The sequence below is a fragment of the Rhipicephalus sanguineus genome, chromosome 3 (genome assembly GCF_013339695.2).
Source record: "Rhipicephalus sanguineus isolate Rsan-2018 chromosome 3, BIME_Rsan_1.4, whole genome shotgun sequence".
In the NCBI taxonomy this organism is placed as follows: domain Eukaryota; kingdom Metazoa; phylum Arthropoda; class Arachnida; order Ixodida; family Ixodidae; genus Rhipicephalus; species Rhipicephalus sanguineus.
In genome coordinates, this window is record NC_051178.1 from 177,614,045 (window position 1) to 177,635,563 (window position 21,519).

At 46.8% G+C, this 21,519-nt stretch overlaps 1 protein-coding gene across 2 annotated transcripts in view; it reads left to right on the top strand.

The window, feature by feature from the left end:
- LOC119387732 (sodium/potassium/calcium exchanger 3) overlaps positions 1-21,519 on the top strand; it is a 41,845-nt gene that overhangs the window by 16,928 nt on the left and 3,398 nt on the right. Inside the window, exons 5-8 of one of the 2 annotated variants that reach the window (XM_049413625.1) lie at positions 12,881-12,981; positions 14,542-14,767; positions 17,463-17,676; positions 18,910-19,245. In XM_049413625.1, the coding sequence (XP_049269582.1) occupies positions 12,881-12,981; positions 14,542-14,767; positions 17,463-17,676; positions 18,910-19,245 (877 nt within the window). The remainder of the gene's footprint in view (positions 1-12,880; positions 12,982-14,541; positions 14,768-17,462; positions 17,677-18,909; positions 19,246-21,519) is intronic. The other variant, XM_037655214.2, reaches the window with a different exon arrangement.

The following is a 21,519-nucleotide window of genomic DNA, read 5'->3' on the forward strand; positions in this document are numbered from 1 at the left end:
CCCTGTACAGCCCTGCGCATCATCCTCCCGTTCCTTCAAGTATCTTTCTTCGTCTTTCACTCAGTGCCGGTTCCTTTATTAATTCCGTATGATTTCCCTGCCCATTGGCCGCGTACGTGTTTCAATGGGAACGGCAAGCCGTCTCAGTATCGATAATACCGCACCGTTTGCGCTACAGTACTATCGTGTAGCACGACCTGAATACGTGTTAGCTGCGCGAGTTTCTCGATGCGTACGGTAACGTTATTAGATGATTATGGTGGCCAATACATGTCTTGCAGATTAAAACGACGTTCCGACTAGGATGGTACGGTATTCCCGTACTTATCGTACTGTAAACGTAAACCGGCACTGCTGAAGGACCCTAATGACACACCAACACATGCTAGTCGCCCCCGTTCCCCTGGTTCTACCACGCAAAGAAAAAAAAAAGGCTAAGCAACCATACAAGGATAGCCGGGCAAAGGCAGTTAGAAAGGCAAAGAAAGTTTTTTGTTTTCTTTCATGAAACAGAAGCTGCGGTGTGTCCTCGACTTATTTCATGCCTCAACCAGAATTTAAGTTACAAACACAATTTTTTTCATTATTTAGGTACAACCAATTTAAAAGCACTTTCAAATCATTGTATGCAAGTGGTGTGCTTGATTCAGACACGAAAGCAGGCCAGTAATAATACATCGAAATGGCGACCCTTCTAAACACAACCCCCCACTCCCTTAAAAAAAAAATTGTTAATACAGCAGCGCAAGCGAATAGCGTGCGTTGACTGCATTCACGCGTAGACCCCGGAACGCCGTATGCAGCCTACACTAGGAATGGTAATATCGATGAATGATTAATCGATGCAAAGTGTCCCGCAAAACGATTATTCGTCATCGATGTCCGCCTTTTATTTAATCGACTCAATCGATTGAACCTTTTCGATTAATCGATTTAGAGGCAGCGACAGAAGTGACGCGACAATTCCGACATCGTACTGTAGTGCTGAGCAAGAGTGGCGAGTGTAATGCTTCGCCGAGTGCGCGGTGGGTTGACTCTCTGGTGTCGAGTGCTTTCTCGAGTCCGGTGTATTGGCGCAGCAGTCAGAGTCAAGCGCTTAAACTCTTTCATTCCACTGTTCATGCATTACTTCGCGCAACCTTAACTATCCATGAAAAGATTTCCTACGTATGTTTCCTCGCTGTATGGGCCCAAACTATATATTAAAAAAAATCACCGACGATTACAGTACTGCCTAATGCGAATTCTGAGCGCAGCTGTTTAGGTGTTTAGATTTTGCGATAAGTTGAAGCAAACAATTTTAGAGAGGCATGTATGCATGTACATTTGCATACCACTCTTTATTTTCACAACTCTTTTCTTTAAGAAACACTCCTCTGCCAGTCTTTTATTGTAATGAAGGAAGCTTTGTGATTGGAGAAGTGAATGGAGATATGTTCGACTTGCTGCACTAATGACTGGTTCTGAAAGACGTGGTTTATGCAAGTGTTTCGCGAGGTCGTCACAGCAGTGGGAGGAGTTACGATAGAGAAGAACGGGATGTTCTCGTACATAAGTGGTAGGAAGCTCTTGTTTGTTTTTATGCCTATATTAAAGTCACCCACAACTAACATCGGTGTTCAGAAAGAACTCACTGATACTATTTTGTATATAGGTACACAAATTACATTATGAAGAGAACGCCGTGATTAGCGTTGCTGGCGCGGACAATTTCGTGCAGTCCATTTCACATAAACCGCCGCCGACGGAGCGTAACGCGACTGCCTCGATAACTGGGATACCACGGAAGGCAGCGCGTGGGCGCGTTCCACAACAGCCGCCGCAGACAGGCCGCCGTTCGTGCAGCGCTTTATTTCCATATAGGGTATCGGTGGACGCCCTAGCCGCATACCTTAGTGTTGACGTCATCGGCGACCGCACGACGGCGCGCACTACTGTGACGCCGCGGAACATGTCGTCTCGCCACTGTCGTTCCCTCCTCCTCGCGCCCTCCTCGCTATCGCCGTCTTTCATCCTCGTTCGCTCTGCCGGTTACGATGACGCCGACGCCGCTTAACGCAGCAACGGGCGCCGAAGAGCTGCGCTCTAAAAATATTTTGGGTAGTTTTTCACCGATGTACACTTGTGAGGCTGTGATGCCTTAACTTGTCTGCTGAGCGGAAGCGTGTGCTTGGCCGGCACTTCATTTTCTTCATTTGTGCACTTCACTCTTCAACGGCCACTTCGCCGTAATTCTGATGGTATGATGTATTGGCGATCCAAATCCTTGGGCGGGATCACTGCTTCAAATAGTGCAGGTGAGTCAAACAAGAGTTCCAGTGCCAGAAAGGGCTGGGGATTCTAATGAAGCGACCGTTAGTCTGTGGTTAGCCGTAGAAAAAACAAACGGGCGAAACTTATGGCGCTTTTAATTGGGCGATCCGAAGCGGGTTCCCGCGTTCGACTTGTCGTTTCTGAGCAACTCACTCCGCGCCAGATTGCTCTCATTAGCTCCGTCGCCATGTCCCGGATTTGGTCGGAAGTATAACGAGCGGCATAGGTCATTTCCGTCAGTTTGCGAACAACGGCAGTCGCGCTCTGCAGCGCGACCAAGGTTGCCATGAATATGTACAGAACGGAAGCACGAATGGTTTCCGGAACCAGTTTACGTAACATGTGCATAAAGATCTTTCGGCGTGATCTCACGCGCAGCGTTCCCGTGTTTCATTGGCAGATTCGATTCGCTGCAATCCGAGTCGTCGCTCTAGGGTTTTGGCGGCTGCTCTGGAACTCCAAGTGAAAAATTGTGGGCAGCTCCACTCTAAGTGAATGCTGTCGAAGTGCAATGGACGCCCTGTCCCTGTGTTTCTCTTTTCGAAGCATTTTTTTTCTCGCCCGCACCTCGGGATTGGCTCGATACCGGCGCTTCGCTTGTGTTTCTCTGGTTGTCACCTTGGGAGTTTCTTTACGTTGTTGCCATTTGGCTGCTGTGTCCTGTTCTCCTAAAGTAGAGTTGAGCAATCGACGTAGTCGTTCTTCCTCTGCTCGCTTAGCCCTGACGGCGGGATCCACTCTTCGTCGGTACTGCCGTTCTCGGCGAGCCTCCTCAGTGGCTTACATGGCGGGAAAGACCACCCGCCAGCCGGCGCCTTCCTATTGGCTGCTGCGCGGAAGCGCCCCTAGCGGTGAAGCCCTCAGAAGCGTTCCGATGATGGCGCCCTCTCTCGGCCTAGCGGCAAAGCTCGGGGGCTGTTTCGACTGGAACTGCGTGACCATGCCGCCGTTCGCATTCGGTCTATAAGTGCATTCCACTTAAAGCGCCGTTACACACACACACACACACACACACACACACACACACACACACACACACACACACACACACACACACACACACACACACACACACACACACACACACACACACACACACACACACACACACACACTTAGATCAGTTGGCAACTGCCTTTAGTTCGCACATTCAGGCTTCAAGTTAACTCACGCTTTTTAACACGAAAGTGTTTTATGCCGGGGTCCACCACGGCTCCGCTTACGTATTTCCGTCACGGATATGACGTTGTAAAATATAAAGACTAACAGTGGGCAAAGGAAAAAAAAACCAAGAAGAAAGAGTTTTGTCACCGGGAATCGAACTCACGACCGCTCGTTCCGAAGCGCGCAGCGCGAAACGATTCGGCCACGGACGGCACGTTCTTCGCTATGCTAACGGCGAGCTATTTATATACACCATTTGCGGGTGGCTGTACTCAGAGATTTGTGTTAGTGTGTCTTCGTTATCACTAGCGAGATGGCGCGACGGGCTCGAAGAGCGTAGAAGCGCGCTCTCGAAAGGTCGTCGCCGCTGCGACGAGCGACCGCGTCTACAGGGCGTGGTCGCTTGTGCGGGCGCTTATCTCGTGAGCGCGGTGGTTTGTTTGTCTCGCGTTGAGAGCACGAAGGTCACTTGGCCCACTGCAGCGGCTGCTTTTGCGAAAGGAGCGCGGTGCTCACGCAGAAGTAAGTTACAAATGTGACAGTTAGTTCGCTCTCATCCTGTGTATGTTCGTTCCGTGCGTCCTTTCTGCTTGAGCAGCGCGTTGCAAGTTGCGAGCTGCTTGCCGTTCTTCGCGTGACATTACAATTTGTTGCTGTAGCATTCATTCCATCAACCTTGGGGCGAAAGAATGCGCAACAAACGCTCAACTACGTCTGTGAAGACACGTTTCACTTTCGTGTTATACCGATTCCTATGACAGAGGGATCATCCATGTTTTTTCCTTATACGGACTAGCAAAGGGTGCCTTTAAAAACGCAGCGTAACTTGTGTTTATAAAAATTCTATTTTATCGTAGGACGCTACGAACACTCGGGTGCAGCGTCTCTGTGTTTAGAAAAATTTATTATCACAGACGGTTAACATCAATAACAATTCAACTTAACATTTGCTTGCTAGACATACGTTTACGAGAATGACAAAACAAACTTCAGTTACATGGAAACAAAACACGAAATGACGGAGCCAACACGTACAATCGATGTTTCACAAACGTATATATACACACACACACAAATTTGTCACAAAAAGATGGGTATACATATGTACATTACATGGCAAACAAAAAGCACAAATAAAACGTGAATACGTACATTTTGCGTATTTACATTTTATTTCGACCGGCACCAAACGAGACATCAGCTTACCAGAACCAGGGAGGCCGAAAGACAAGCTTCACGCGTCTGTCACAGACCAACACAAAAGGGCAAGACCACTGCCGGAGGAATTCCTCCTCACCGAGAAAGAAGAGCTCCTCCGACAGAACAGACAGAAGCTCCGAGTACAGTCGCTCTAGGATCGGGAAGAGAGCGCGACGGCGACGGCCGGCTGCAACCGCCTCGCAGCGGTTGCGCCAAAGACAGAAAGCACCGGCAACAACGAGAAGGCAGGCGAAGCGGCCTCGAGAACAACGCCCAGAAGAAACGAAGCGATTTACTCCGAGCCCGCGAAATCCAGCATGCACGGCCCTCCAGAAAATACGAGCAATAACACATTGCTTCAGAACATGCTGATTTGTTTCCTGCAGGGACCACTTCGTGTATGTTGCGGACTGGACCATTCTCCACCGCTCGAGGCGGTCGAGAGTGGGAAGCACACCCCACCCTAGGCGCCTGTCACGAGGCTGTTAAATTAACTAGCTCTCGCGTAGGTTCGTATAAGCAAACCTGGATGACACAACCGTCATCGAGGGAAGGAGACACGAGACCATTTGCGCCCAAAGAAAAGAACAACACTCAGTATATTTAAACAAACGGAAAAAGAGAGAAATTGATAGAAAATGGAACAAAACATGAAAGAGATCGAAAAGGTTAACAGGACAATGGGCCGCTTAATAAACAGTAACAATGCATAGATGTAAGTTCAGAAGGAAAAGACCGTTCACCGTTCCGTACACGTAGCCCCACAGAAGAGACGCGGTAGTGCAGGCGGCGATGCTGGAAGGTGCGGGACGCAGGCTCGGCTTGGATGAAGGCGTCGCTCGGAGGGACAGTGGCGTCGGGCGAATCGCGGTCAGCGACCTTTCGGCGTTCGTCCACCGACGCTTGGAGAGGGAGCAGGAGACGTAGGCGTGCCTGGCCAACGCCAGACGTTGAGAAGAGGCCTGGCCAACGCCAGACGATGGAAGAACCTTGGGTCTGTGTCCAGGTGGGAGCCCGCAGCGGCCTCGACGCAGGAACCTGCTGGCCGCCACTCCCGCGCCCTGGTCACGTTCTTCTCTTCGCCACGTCTCAGCCCCGTCTGCTCGCTCTTCTGTTTGCACCCGTGGCTCTCTTCTTCTGACTCGCGTGGAAGATCCGCATTGGACAAATTCGTCTTGCGTAACTTCACGCGCCCTGTTCGCACATCTTCTTTCATTTGCCGCCCCGAGAACTCGCGTACGCACATTCAGCCGTCGTCTTTTCTTTTCTTGCGCCGACGGCTTTGGTCACTCTCGCGCCCTTTTCGAAACGCGCACTTCACTCATCACAGCGCCACACGAAGTCCCGGAGGTGGCCAGGCAGAAAAAATCACAGCATATCCACGGAGTGAATGATGATGAGTGGGCGAAGCTGCGGAGGTTCATCGGTAAACCGTGAATCTTCCGTGAATTCTGCCCAGTACATCATCACCGACGTGAGATCGGGTGCGTTTATACTGAAGGTTCGATGAGTTATGACGACTTGCAGCTCACTTTAATTTTACATGTACGCTGTGAATTTTCATTGTTTAGAAAATCATTGCTTTAGAAAACATCTGGCGTCTTTCGTTAAGCAGCTGGCGTCTTTTCGTTTTGCTTTAGAAACATCTGGCGTTCTTTCGTTTTGCTTTTATAAAACATCTGGCGTCTTTCGTTGGTTTATTTCATCAATCAACGGCGTTTTGAACAAAATTTTTATTGTTTGATCACGCACAGGAGAAATCTCACCAGGCACTACGTTGGAGGTAAACAATGGCTGCTAATGGGAATGAGAGACAGAAGAAGTCGGCTTTTAGCTAACATTTACACTTCTACTTCTACTAACGTTTCCTACTGGAACATGCCAATGGCTGCTAATGGGGAATGAGAGACAGAAGAATTCGGCTTTTAGTTAACGCGCACGTTGCGAATTTTTTATTGTTCAACAACGCACAGGAAAAATCTCCCACCGGCACCACCTTGGAGGTCAAACCGTAAGACTGGTTACGCACTACGACTACTACGACGACTACGAGGGACGAACGGGTGCCGCCTTAAGGAGCTTCGCCCCTAAAAAGATGCCGTTAGCGCGCTCCAAGACACACGACTAGAGCGAGCACGGCGAGCCGGAGGAACTAATGGGAACAACAAAGCAGCTGTTGTGTTAACAATAGGATTGTTCTGCACATCTACTCCAGGACAGGTCAACTGGACATGGCGAAGAAATGCAACAGCTGTTGCATAAAATGCAGGGAGTGTTATTGACTGAGGGCCCCTGTTAAGATGCATATCAGGCATCAAATGCCGGAGGTGAGTGCCCAGAAAGTAATACGCAAGAGTACGCGCGGGCGATTCTTCCCCTATGCAATTACTTCAACACATTGCCAATGGAGCCAAATATGAAAGGACACATCTAGCTTAAGTCATCCTGAAAAGCCTCCGTGCTAGATCTGGTTACATTTCAGAGTTCGGCTGCTTATCCAAAATATATTTGCTTGTAACCTGCACAATAAATATAATGCAAAAATTAAATTAAGTTTTCATTTTACCTTTTAGGCAAGCATTTATAAGATTTAAAAAAAAATGCTTTGAATGGTGCCGTTTAAATGTCTGCTACGAATTCGTACCCCCCAAAAGAGGCAGGATTTACCTAAAGAAGCACTGATAGCCATAGCATTGATTGATTGAACGAATGAATGAATGAATGAATGAATGAATGAATGAATGAATGAATGAATGAATGAATGAATGAATGAAAAAGCCACGCAGGATCTCCTTTGAGAGTTGTCCAAGGAGGTTTATTTCACCTCCTTGAAGTTGTCTAAGTAATGCGTAAGCTAGAGCTTTTTTTTTTGTTGCAGGTTGCGGCTTTCCCCGGAACGTTTTTTTTTTTTTTTGAGGGGGGGGGGCGACATCGGCACGGGGTCTTCCACCTCTCTGTAACGGCCCCACAGAAGGCGCACCACGCGATCGCCGCGACTTTGGCATCAAATTTTCGCTAAGTCCGAATATTCCTGTTGTGTGAAATCCTCATGTCGGCTCTGCGCTCAACCAACCTCGCTAAACTACTATGTCACTCCCGTGCTTGAGTGTGTGTGCGTTTTAAATGCGAAGTATTTCTTAGCGAACCTTTGGCACTTTGAGCGTATCTATCTATCTATCTATCTATCTATCTATCTATCTATCTATCTATCTATCTATCTATCTATCTATCTATCTATCTATCTATCTATCTATCTATCTATCTATCTATCTATCTATCTATCTATCTATCTATCTATCTATCTATCTATCTATCTATCTATCTATCTATCTATCTATCTATCTATCTATCTATCTATCTATCTGTCTGTCTGTCTGTCTGTCTGTCTGTCTGTCTGTCTGTCTGTCTGTCTATCTATCTATCTATCTATCTATCTATCTATCTATCTATCTATCTATCTATCTATCTTCTATCTATCTATCTATCTATCTATCTATCTATCTATCTATCTATCTATCTATCTATCTATCTATCTATCTATCTATCTATCTAGTCTTAGTCTGTTCTGTCTGTCTGTCTGTCTGTCTGTCTGTCTGTCTGTCTGTCTGTCTGTCTGTCTGTCTGTCTGTCTGTCTGTCTGTCTGTCTGTCTTCTGTCTGTCTGTCTGTCTGTCTGTCTGTCTGTCTGTCTGTCTGTCTGTCTGTCTGTCTGTCTGTCTGTCTGTCTGTCTGTCTGTCTGTCTGTCTGTCTGTCTGTCTGTCTGTCTGTCTGTCTGTCTGTCTGTCTGTCTGTCTGTCTGTCTGTCTGTCTGTCTGTCTGTCTGTCTGTCTGTCTGTCTGTCTGTCTGTCTGTCTGTCTGTCTGTCTGTCTGTCTGTCTGTCTGTCTGTCTGTCTGTCTGTCTGTCTGTCTGTCTGTCTAGTCGCCTACGTCTGGGTGCTCTCGTCATCGCCTTCTTAACTTGCTATAGACCAAAGTTTGCATGGGAGGGTAGTAAGAGGATTTGACGAATATGACCGTCGTGTCACGACATGAATAACGTGAAAATTCTGTCGCGTACGTCGTCAAACCCTTTCCTCCAGACACGTGTGGCACATACTCGTTTACCACGGGCCGCGGTGTACGGGTATGCGCCACAGGGGATGACAGTTTACATCTACCCAGGAACGGCGAAAACAGACATTGGTAATTTAAATGCGAGAGTGTTAAGAGAAACCGACATCGGCAGCGTTGACCCGACCGAATGGAAAGAACAAAAATGGGGATCCCAGCAGGAATCGCACCCAGGCATTCTGCGTGGCAGTCAGGTATTCTGCTACAGAGCCACGCCAGGTCTATAAACTGGTTTGGAAAAACGGCCTATGCAGGCGTAATGTCGGTGCAACGCCAATTGTGGTGGTGGTGCTGGCGATCTTATCTTACAAGAAAGCAATAAACACTACATATGTACTACGATATAGGCAACGTATCATATTAATGTCTGTGGTTCCAGTGTTGGCTCCGCTTTTATAGCAGTCTAATAAACATTACATTTGTATTCCTGTGATTAAGCAAGCTATATTGAAGCGTTAGAACATTTAACTGGGAAAGTTGGTGTGATTCCATCTTGAATATTGAAGCATTGCTCTACCCCGGAGGAATACATTAACGAAAGTTACGTACGATATTCACATGATTGCACCATAAAGTGCCCTTAGTTTCGATAATACTGACGTATGTACTCTAACGTGAGGTAACTCTAACCATAAGTTACCCTTCAAACGTCACTGTTGTCGACGTGTTTGGTAAGCCCACGATGTGCACACAGCTACTACACTTACAAAAACACGTCGATCCACCCCGTAACGCTTGGCTCAAAGCCATAAAATACAGCATAGAAGTACTCGCTGACTGCTTCGCATGAAACCGATTCCCACAACGCGTGGGATCTGCGGAATTTTTTGTCGTGTCTTTTCTTATTCTATTTTTCCTTCCTTACCTTTCTATCTCCCTTACCCCTTCTCCAGTGCAGAATGGCAAACCGAAAAACTTTCTTCTGATTAACCTCCCCGCCTTTCACTTATCCTTTCTCTCTCTCTCTCTTGGCCTCGAGATGTCTTTTATTCCATTGCCATGAAATTCAACAAAGCTCTCACAGAAAGTGTTCTACTTTTACGCTTGTTTTACACAGCGTATACAACGCATTCATATGATTCAGATATCTTCACATTTTGCGAAATATTGGGTGTTCAGTCCAATGAAAGCGGAAGCCCATAAACGTGATCTAGTCGTGCGGGAGTCCTTCATTGTCATCTGTCGGCAAATACCTACTCAAGAATGGCGGGCTACAACTGTGACCCGAATACCCGAGCGGCGCATGTATATTTGGTCAATGTGTCATTCACCTTGTCATTCGCGTTCTTCCTAGCGTTCGCCAACGTTTGAAACAGCCCTGCAGTAGCCGCATCCCGCGACCACCGAAACGCGTGTTTGGCGGTAAACTTTCGCAGGGTGTAAATTTCCCTTGTTGGCGCAATCCTCTATGTCGGCTTTAGCCTGCACCTTGTCCTGGAGAGTGCTTTCAAATGCGTAAGCATTTCGACGCCGACTCGATCGAGAAAACAGACCGTTCGCCCGTCCATCCCTTTGCCACGTAAGATGATCATCGCTATAAAGAAATTAATGTATAAAAAATACGGCAGTTTCGCACTAGTGGTGCCAAGCTTGAAGGAAGAGCGAAGCTTGGTTGCCTTGCTTCTTTCTCTCGATTAAATGCGAAGCATTTCTTAGCGAACTTCTGCGAGTTTGAGCGTATCTATCTATCTAGCCGCCTACGACTTTGTGCTCTCCTGGCCGTTTCGTTAATAGGATGTACACCAAAACTGGTATGGCGTAACGCGACTTTATGACGGACATAAATGACAGGCCATAACATGAAAATTATGATATCCATGTCATGAACGACATGATTCACATGTCACTGTTTTGGTGCTCTTGCGGCCGTTTCGTTAGTTTGATATATACCAAAATTGCATGACGAACATAAGTGACAGGTCCTAACGTGCAAATCGTCACAATTTACATTCCACGCTCATAGTGCGCTCGCGGCCGTTTCGCTAGCTTGATATACACCAAAATTGGTATCGCGCGACGTGACTGTGCGACGAACACAAATAACAGGTGGTAACATGAAAATCATGACACGCATGTCATGCACAGCATGACTTACGTGCCACGCTCATGGTGCGCAGGCGGCCGTTTCGCTAGCTTGATATACACCAAAATTGGTATCTCGCGACGTGACTGTGTGACGAACACAAGTTACAGGAGTTAACATGAAAATCATGACACGCATGTCATGACTTACGTGCCACGCTCACGGTGCGCTGGAGGCCGTTTCGCTAGCTTGATACACACCAAAATTTGTATCTCGCGACGTGACTGTGTGACGAACCTAAATAACAGGAGTTAGTATGAAAATCATGACACACACGTCATGTACAGCATGACTTACGTGCCACGCTCATGGTGCGCTGGCGGCCGTTTCGCTAGCTTGATATACACCAAAATTGGTATCGCGCGACGTGACTGTGCGACGAACACAAATAACAGGTGGTAACATGAAAATCATGACACGCATGTCATGCACAGCATGACTTACGTGCCACGCTCATGGTGCGCAGGCGGCCGTTTCGCTAGCTTGATATACACCAAAATTGGTATCTCGCGACGTGACTGTGTGACGAACACAAGTTACAGGAGTTAACATGAAAATCATGACACGCATGTCATGACTTACGTGCCACGCTCACGGTGCGCTGGAGGCCGTTTCGCTAGCTTGATACACACCAAAATTTGTATCTCGCGACGTGACTGTGTGACGAACCTAAATAACAGGAGTTAGTATGAAAATCATGACACACACGTCATGTACAGCATGACTTACGTGCCACGCTCATGGTGCGCTGGCGGCCGTTTCGCTAGCTTGATATACACCAAAATTGGTTTTGCGTGGCGTGACTGTCTGACGAATACAAATAGCAGGAGTTAACACGAAACTCATGATATGCGTGTCATGTAAAGCATGACTTACGTGCCACGCTCATGGTGCGCTGGCGGCCGTTTCGCTAGCTTGATATACACCAAAATTGGCACTGCGCGACGTGACTGTGTGACGAACATAAATAACAGGTGGTAACACGAAAATCATGACATGTCATGTAGGGTATGATTTAGACGCCACGCTCATGGTGCACTCGCGGCCATTTTGTTTACTGGATATATACCTAAATTGGTATGGCATGACAGGAGTGCGTGACGAACATAAATAGCAGGTCACGCATCGTATATATGTAGCAGAATAATGTTTCATTAGCATGGCATATACCAGATTACACAAGCATGCATGCATGCATGACAATCTCGCGATATATAGCGAACTAGATATCACGACATGAATGACTTCATTAGCCTCAATGACAAACAAGACGATGTATGCAGCTCTTTTTTTACTTTGTTATTGTGTTATTTTTACAGTGTCACTTTATATTTGTGTTAGAGCAGATTGTGTAATCTTTTCTTCTGTATTGCAATGTACCCTTTACTGTATTTCCCAAAAGTAGTATTGTAAACCATGCGCTATGCGCCATGTATACGCCATGTATCCACCCTCATGCTGTGCCATGCCAAGATCCAAGGGGGCAGGGACCTCTGTCAAGCCGTAATCGCGGCTTTTAGTCCCGCCTCTTTCTCTTTCAAAGGAAACAAATATAAAATTTGATTAATTGATTGATTGATTGATTGATCGATTGATTGATTGATTGATTGATTGATTGATTGATTGATTGATTGATTGATTGATTGATTGATTGATATTTCAATAGCTTCGGTGGCATCTTCTACGAAAACACATAGTTCACCTTCAGGCTTTCTTAGTTTCAATCCTTGCATTCTAACCTAAAAAAATCTTCGTTTAGCATGTGATATTACGTTTTATAATTAACGGCTTTTGCACGCATTTGAGCTTTGTGCATTCACATTCGTAGGCACCTTAGATCATGATCAATGAGTCGTACGAAAACAATTACTGTGAGCAGAAATAACTAGCGGATATTAGGAGCAGGAGAATGTTCTACTGGACTAACTGCTTGATGTAGCCGGTCCAGCTGATCTTCTTGATTATGCTACGTTACGAATAACCATTCAATTTCTATCACTTTACCGTAGGATGTTCCCATCGACTGGTTCCCAATCACTCGAGACTGCCTCATGTACGGCATCACAGTGCTGGCTCTCATCGGCGTCATCAGCAACAACGTCGTCGAATGGCAAGTATCTGCTCTTGAACGAAATTGTGTACAGAATGGACCGATATGAAAGAGACTGCATGTTTCGCACAAGGCTTCTTAGGTGGCCTAGTTGGTTCGGGAATGTTAAGGCGAAAGCCTTTAATGTCTCTTGCTCGCGGCGTCCGCCATCCGTCTGTGCCCTAGAACGGTGCCAGCTGTGGCCTTTCCCCCTCACACTCTCTTAGCAATCACGTGATGGCACAGCGGCTCATAGCAACAGTTGCAGCCGTAGTTGTATGAAATAGCAACGCCGTATGGAATTTCTGTGAGCGCTGTTGCAAGTGGAAACGCATGTTTGTTTCTGGAAAACATTATTTGCGATAGTGTTTCCGAAGGGTCGCTTTGAACTGCTTTGGCATGCCACTTATTTTCGAAGTTATTCCGTGAAAAGAAAACAAAAAATTCACAGTTTCGCCGCAACGGCGAAGCAATGAATGCGATATCAACATATTGGAATGTAACGCGAAGAACGGAAAGCAGCTCGAAATTGCCAGCGCGTCGCTAGAGCCCAAAGGACGCAGCACGAAAAGAACGCACGCAGGACGGGCGCGAACTATCATGCGTCACAGCTCGATAGTTGAAGCGTACTGCTGAAACATAAAGCAGGACGCACGAAACGAACGAACAGGTACACACAGGACGAGCGCGAACTAAATGTCGCAATTGTTACTTATTTCTGTTTGAACAGCGCGCTCCTTTTGCAAACGCGGCCGTTGCAGCGAGCGAAAGACCTTCGTTGCGCTCCTCGCGCCATCTCGCTGGCAATGAAGAAACGCTTATCAGAGCCTGACGTCTCTGAGTCCGGCCAGCGGTAAAGGGGGTGTATATAACGCTCGCCGTTAGCTCCCTAGAGGATCGGCGTTTCGTGGCGTAGTGGCTAGCGCCACGGGCTGCGGAGCGAGAGGTCCCTGGTTCGATTCTGCGCTTCGGAAGCATATTTCTAAATTATTTTTCTTTGGGACTTTCATATATATATATACATACTTATACATATACGGTGAATGACGGCGACGGGGACGGACAAAAACCAGCCGAGACTGTCCATATATTTGCTATCGCAATAAAACATTAGTGCGGTCGTTTATTAGTTACACCTTCGTTGCCCATACGTCCTCATCATTACGTGGCGTTCTTCTTCATCATCGGTTACGGGGACTCTTTTTTTTTAATGGCGCCAGTATGCCCTACGGCATAAGTTAAATAAAAAGAAAGAGTTCAGTTTTACGGATAAAGGCCAGGAGCGGTCGATGCAAAGGCCCGTGCGTCCAGCGCGTTAAGTCAGGTGGTCGACCGGGGCGGTAGTCAAGGCCTCGTAGGTGGCGGGTGCGATGGTTGCGGGGATTCGTGTTGTGTGTGACCTGTGCTTTTGTGTGTGATCTCTCCTCCGTGTCCTTGGGGTCTAATAAAGGTCGCATTAACTGTTAAGTCACTCGTGGTGGAGGTGCGGGTATTATTTTTTACTATCGATATTGTCACCATCCTTACAAGTGCTTTCAATTTCTTTTTCGTCCTCTCCCTTTCACCCCGCCTGCCTTACAGGTACGAGGCCATGATACTGATCCTCATGTTCGGCGCCTACATCGTGGTGCTATACTTCAACGCGCAGATCGAGTATCTTGCGCTGCTTCAGGTACGCGAGTTGTGGCTTCGTGCCGCGGTGTACCAACGCGCCGGAGACCTTGTGGGGCCCGGTATGACCCCGTGCCCCGACGAGAGCTGCGTCAACGACACCTACCATTACCACTGCTACGATTGGCACATTAAGGCACGTCTCGAAGGACGGCAAACACCTCGCATGGCAGCAGACGACCGCTGTGACTACACCTTTCGAACGTACAGCGGTGAGCATTCTTAGGGTGAACACAGGAGCGCGTGGCCGACGGCACTGTCAACGCCGCGTAACGGTCATCGCTTGAAACATTGCACATGCGCATCATGCGTTCTACGAAATAATCTCTTCATCGCGCGCACACAAGCGTATCCACAACAAGCGTCTTCATGACGTGGTGGGCGCGGTGGAAAGAGTGTATCGAAAAACAGATGCTGCGCATGTGCAATGTTTCCAACGATGGCTGTTGCGCGGCGCTGACAGTGCCGTCAGCCACGCGCTCGCGTGTTCACCCTAACAGTGCTCACCGCTGTACACTGTACTAACGTATACTGTACCCCGCTAACTGTACTTCTCTGACCGTGTCTATACGTGGTCTGCGTCCCTGCGAGACTCTGTGCTAACCTTCACATGGCTAACCCTTACTGTGCTAATCCCGTATTTTGTATAACACTCACGCTAAACCGTTTACGCGTGCACATGGAGTCACACGTAATCTGCATCGTCAGAAACTTCGTGTATGGTTTTGTTCATTGGCGTAGCTACGTCTCTGGTTTTGTTGCCCCTTATTGCGAGTGTTGTGACAATTGATTGATCAGCAATTGGCAATCGGCCACTTGCAAATTTCGCTTACCAGTGTCATCGGTTATTTCGAACAACGCTCCCAAGCGCTTGCTTTTCTTTGGTATCATTTACTCTGGGCGCACAGCGGGGTTCATGGACGTGGGCCCCGCCGCAACTGAATAGGATATAGGCGAAAATGGTATCTGCTCAAAATACGTTGTTTTCACAGTTGACACAGTTATATATACACTGGAAAGCCAATGGAACATTCTGGTTAAATTTGAGTACTGCGCCTCAGAGCACGTAGGTTCACAGGGCACTTTCATATCCTACAAGGCCGGGAATAAGACTCCCATGGTGGTAGTTGTAAGATATTGAAACGCCCTGGTGACCTACGCAATTTGCGGCATGCTGCTGGAATCCTTCCTGAGTACTGCAGTGGGTTCCTAGTATATATAACTGTTAGTTGACTTTAACAAATTGTTTTCGTCACCGGATTTTTTTTTCTCACACGTTTCTCATTAAGTTATGGTGGGGTTCGTGGCCGCTTGCAAGACATGGCGCAATGTGAACCTATCCCGAAGTCCTTATCCCTGAAGCCGGCGAGCTTGAGGAGACCTGCACGCCATAATACCAACTCATATATCTTGGAAACACGACAAGTATTACGTAATCTGAATGTACGCATGCACACTTAGTACACCTCTTTGAGGTCGCATTTATTGCAACTCTGTTCTTTCTTTCACGTCCTTACCCTCCACTTTTGGTGTAAGTGATGCATGCCGGCAAATGAAAAGCGCACCATGTCTTATTTACAGCATGCGTGGGTGAAGAGATTACATTGCGTGTGCCTCATCTTTACACTAACAAAACCTGTATGTCAAATTGTGCCCTTCTCTCATATCTAACTCACAATTTTAAGCTTATTCTTCGCAGTTTTATATAACGTTATAAACAATGGCGTTAACATATTAGTTGAATCAAGTTTTAACACAGGTAAAATATGATGTATGTTAGAGAGAGAGAGAGAGACCAGAGGAAGGAGAGGCAGAGAGGTTAACCAGAATAGAAACTTCTGATTCGCTACCCTACACTAGAAAAACGAAAAGGAAGAAGAATAGAAGACTTGAAGAGTAGCGGAGACAAAAAGCAGCGCGCAAAAAAAAAAGTGAGGAAGTGTGGGACGAAGAATTACGGTCTCTACAATGGCTACTGCTTCGTGAACTCTTCGTGCTTCGTGCTTCGTGAGCTTGGTTAGATGGTATAGTAGCTTCTATTATATATACAACGCAACAAGAAATATGAAAATCTGCGCTAAGCTCTGCAGTAACTTGAAGGGCAAGACGATTCAAGTTTGCGATACTACTATTGTCGGGGTATACGCTGTAGGTAAAGCAGTAACAATTTCTAGTGTCTGCCTGTATTTGAAGTAAAGTAATAGCAAACGAAGATTAGATGAAAAGATCTGAAGGCAATCGTTATTCAGAAGCGCTGCGCGAATAAGGACAAGAAGGAATACACACAACGACATCGCAAGCTCTGACTAACAGATGGTTTTATTTGCACCAAACCCTACCTATTTATGCACGAATGTTTGTCATATCGCTACACAGATCTTGCTCAACAGTTGTTAGTCAGCGCTTGTGATGTCGTTGTGTGTATTGCTTCTTGTCCCGTTTTACTCGCACTGCACATTTGGAGAACTATGAACCAACTCAGCGAAATCAGTATTACTGCAGTCGTTATCACATGGTCAACATGAATGACTGATTGCACAATTTATAATCGTAGGAGCCGTTTTGATAGCAAGCAGAGAGCGGGAAAGTGAACAAGATAGCAATGCGAAAGAAGAAGGATATTTATTTTTGTGCTCGTGGTCCGGCTTGCGCATGTTAGGTCGTTGTGGTACTTCTAATTGCATTGTGTCGATACTCGTCCAGCTGTGATACGATACTTCTACTGTAAGTCGAGGGGCCGTCGTAGCTGCGACGAAACCGACAACGACTGTATTTTCAAAGTATAGCGGGAGCACTGACGCTGCCACTGCCTGGTTGGTTTCTAACCGTAGGTTGAAGCCCTGCGGAATCGGTGGTTCCCAGGCACTGTAGGTCCGAACCCAATGAAGGCGAACGGCAAGTCAATGCTCGAAGAGTCCACGCCGCTGCTTGGAGGTGGAGACGAAGAGGCACCCGCCGAGCCGACGGCTCGGACGAGGAGGGACTCGGCCATGTCGGCGGGGGAAGAGCGGCTGCGACGGGACAGCGTTCTTCTGACCGGAAGTGGTGCGTGTGCCGACTGACTCTTTTATCGAACCAACAAACGATCTTGTCATGCTGGAAAAGCCCCTTATTTGTAAATGAGAGATTAAGCAGCATCGCAAGAAAAAAAATTAGAAGTCGTCAGACTGGTCGTTCTTGTCATCTAAAGTTATAAAAATAGTTTCTGGCACTCCTAAAAATTATTTTTTCTACTGTAGCAAGAAAGGCATTGATGTTCAGTGGGTTCGCCATCTATTTATTTTTTAAAGGCGTGTAATTCCGCAGTAAAAGTTAAGTTTACATATTTGTTCACAATCAGAAATGACAACATTTCATAAACAACAACGTAGAAAGGCATTGCCTACCCGACTGCGCTATCATTTTGCCTGGTAGAATGAGAATGTCTTGCGTGTGTGATAACAATCACATAAGAAACGAGAAGTAGCAGTACTCGTCAGGGCAGCAACTACAGCGTCGAGACAGACAATGACAACACGCGGGTAACTTGCACACAGGAAACAACGCGCAGCCGCACATGTTGTGACAGATTAATCGTGCGTCAACATGAAATAACACAAACCTCGAGACCAATGCTGGTGCTTCGCGGGGTCCTTGTTCAACAGTTGTGATTCGTGCTGCTTCATCTGCACCGTCCAGACGAACCAACCCACAGAAATCGCACTGCAGCTGTGTCAAGAACCTCATAACTTACTGCTTTAGACTGAGTGTAGTCTCTCTTTTTTGTGCGAGAGAGAGAGAGAGAGAAAGAGAGAGAGAGAGAGCTATTTATTGAAAAGCAGAGCAACTATATAGCCAGCGTATATTCGCTTACACGCTACTCTTCAGTGAACGAGATGGAAAGAAAGAAGAGCAGACGCAGAAAATGTGGACGTTATAATGCGTAAAAAAATGCCGGTCTTGTAGAAACGTCCGAGGCGATGAAAGCAGAAAGACTAGACAGCGATGTTGTACGTGCATGATAATTAAAACGAACACCCAGAAACACTCAGGTACAAACAATTTCTAGGTGGAACAAGCAAACGTTGGAGAGAAAAGGATGCATGTAAGCTAGGAATACAGGGTTTTGTGCTGTTCTTACTGACCAGGACAGGCACCCATTATCCGTGTTGGTGTAAAGGAGCCTTGTTTCGGCGTTTTTATTTTCTCTTAATATTATTATTTTTTTCTGCGTATACGTTCGGGTGAAATGTAAGCCAGTATAGAGAGACTAGCTCATTATCTGTCTTCTTCATTCAGTGTGCAAGATCGTCGAGCAAGAAGAGCACGAGAGTTTGTGGTCGATGCCCGACGAGGGTTCGGTCACCCAAATTCTGTGGGTGCTGTTCTGGCCCGCCCGTTTCCTGCTGCACTTCACGGTGCCGGACTGCAGGCGACCGTCGCTGCTCAAGTGGTTCCCGCTCACCTTCGCCCTCTCCGTGGTTTGGATCGGCGCCGTGTCGTACGTGACTGTCTGGATGGTCACCATCATCGGCTTCACCCTCGGCATCCCGGACTCCGTGGCCGGTATCACACTCCTCGCTGCCGGCACCAGCATCCCGGAGGTCTTCTCCAGTGTCATCGTGGCCCGAAGCGGTGAGTGCACGTTGGTGCGGATGGCAGAGTGTTCACGTGCGGGTGTGATTTCCCTCTCCAACTCCCGTCCCTTTAGTTCCTCGTACGTTGTTTCTCTGAGTCGCTTCGTACACATAACGTAATTGCTCGACTATTCCAATGCTACCGAACAGCTGTGATCGCCCCGTGTACGTGTTTGTAAAGTGTGGCCAAGTGGAGACCCAATGTAGTTCATCTTTAGCGAAAAGTGGCTTAATTTGTTATGAGAACTAATAGACAGCAATGCCAAGGAAAGTATAGGGGTGTTATTTGCAGTAATTAGAATATAAATGTGAAGAAAGTAAAGTGGACGAAAAGATGACTTGCCGCCGGCAGGGACCGAACCTGCGACCTTCGAATAACGCGTCCGATGCTCTACCACTGAGCTACGGCGGCGGTCATCTCCCCGTCCACTTTATAGGGTATATATGTGGATTGAAACTCGGGAGTGTCAGTCAGCGCCAGTCGCAGCCATGGCGGCGGTCCCTGCCGGCGGCAAGTCATCTTTTCGTCCACTTTACTTTCTTCACATTTATATTCTAATTACTGCAAATAACACCCCTATACTTTCCTTGGCATTGCTGTCTGTTAGTTCTCATTAATATTGTGTCTAACAAAGAAAAACGAGCCCTTAAAAGTAATCTTTCCTTAATTTGTTATGGCGATGCTCACTATGTTCTGCTATTAATATCGTAAAGCTTTAATTGTTCTTAGATGAATTTCTTACTATAATTAAAACTATCACTATGTTTGCACCTGTGTGTAGAAAAGAAAACAATCCGGACATTCTAAATCGGTGCAACGTCACAAGATTGTACGTTGCCCAGAAATGAAGCTTCGATGTACCAACACTAACAAGCTGTATGATGTGTCTTCGTAAGTAGCAACAGGTGGTGGCGCCTACCCCTTAGGAGTCATTAGACTTACCAAATATACTTGAGAAATCTGCTTGATATAATGTACTTACTATATGCGTCACTAAAACTCACCAAAACTCGAGAAAACTAGAATCTAACAGTATCGTTAGTATGTCCGAAAGGGAAATGTTCGTTAGAGACAAGGTCAGTTACTGAGCAGTCTCTCTGTGCGTACTGGGATATGGTGTCAACACACCCATAAACGCGTAGTTAAGAGACTGTCTGCTCGACAATCTCGGTGTCCTCGTCGTCTCGGGTCGTCCTGGAGCTAACTTCAGCTCAGCGTTTACCCCGCACTTCCACCACTTGACAGACGGAGTCGTACCGAGCGCACTTAATTTGAATATTTGTGCGCGCCCGAAAGTCAGGATAAAGGTGAACGAAAATAAAAATAACAGACTTCACGCTTGCCACTCAAAATAAATTTATAAAAAAACCTGAACAAACAAAAGCAAACATGGATTTCCCTTGATCGCAACCAACGTTATTCAGTTAGAGGCAACACATCAGCGAGAAACTTTGAAAAAAGCAAGAAAATCGTGGTTTTGTGTTTAACACAAACCTGATACGAGCTCAGCTTTTCTGTACAGCATCTAGAAAGCAAGGACGCTGAGCATGGGGACTGGCATCACTAACACGAACAAAAATCATGATCTAGGAAAGTGGTTTTCAAATGGGGGTCCACGGAACCCAGGGGGCCCGCAATACTATTTTTGGGGGCCCGCAAAACCCATGCTTGGAAAAAAAAGCCAGAAAAAAAAGAAAAAGAAACGCGTCTTTTGAAGCCACACTATGCCGCGTGGCAGCGGCCCTTTCCGATTTTCAGTATGCTTCACTGCATAATGTTTTTGCATTGCGGCGGAGTTGACACGTTTTTCCTTCTCCATGAGATGGCTGTAAAGCTTTTGTTGCAGTTTTCTACGACATCTGCATAGCATGCTTTTTCGAGGCTTGCATACTTGAAAAGCAAACGCAGGTAGAAACAGGTTGAATGTGGCGGCAGACCGTACAACTAATCGGCAAGCTGTTGAGATCGAATCGGCGTGGCACTTTAGTTTGACCGTTCTTGGCCAAGTGGAAATAAAAGGCACCTATTTCACGCTGCGTGTTGAAATAATTTGACCCCCACTTTCTCTCGCTGCAAGGGGCCCCCCAATCACTTTCAAAGGTCCACAAGGGGTGCCCAAAACATGCCTGATTGAGAGCCACTGATCTAAGAGATACGTCGATCATGTTCGTCCTTTTCATCCTTTGTGCTTAGCTTTATGCAATGCGAGTCATAACTAAAAAAGAAAAAAAAACCGTCAGGCCTGTGCGGAAATCGCAGCACAGTCACAAC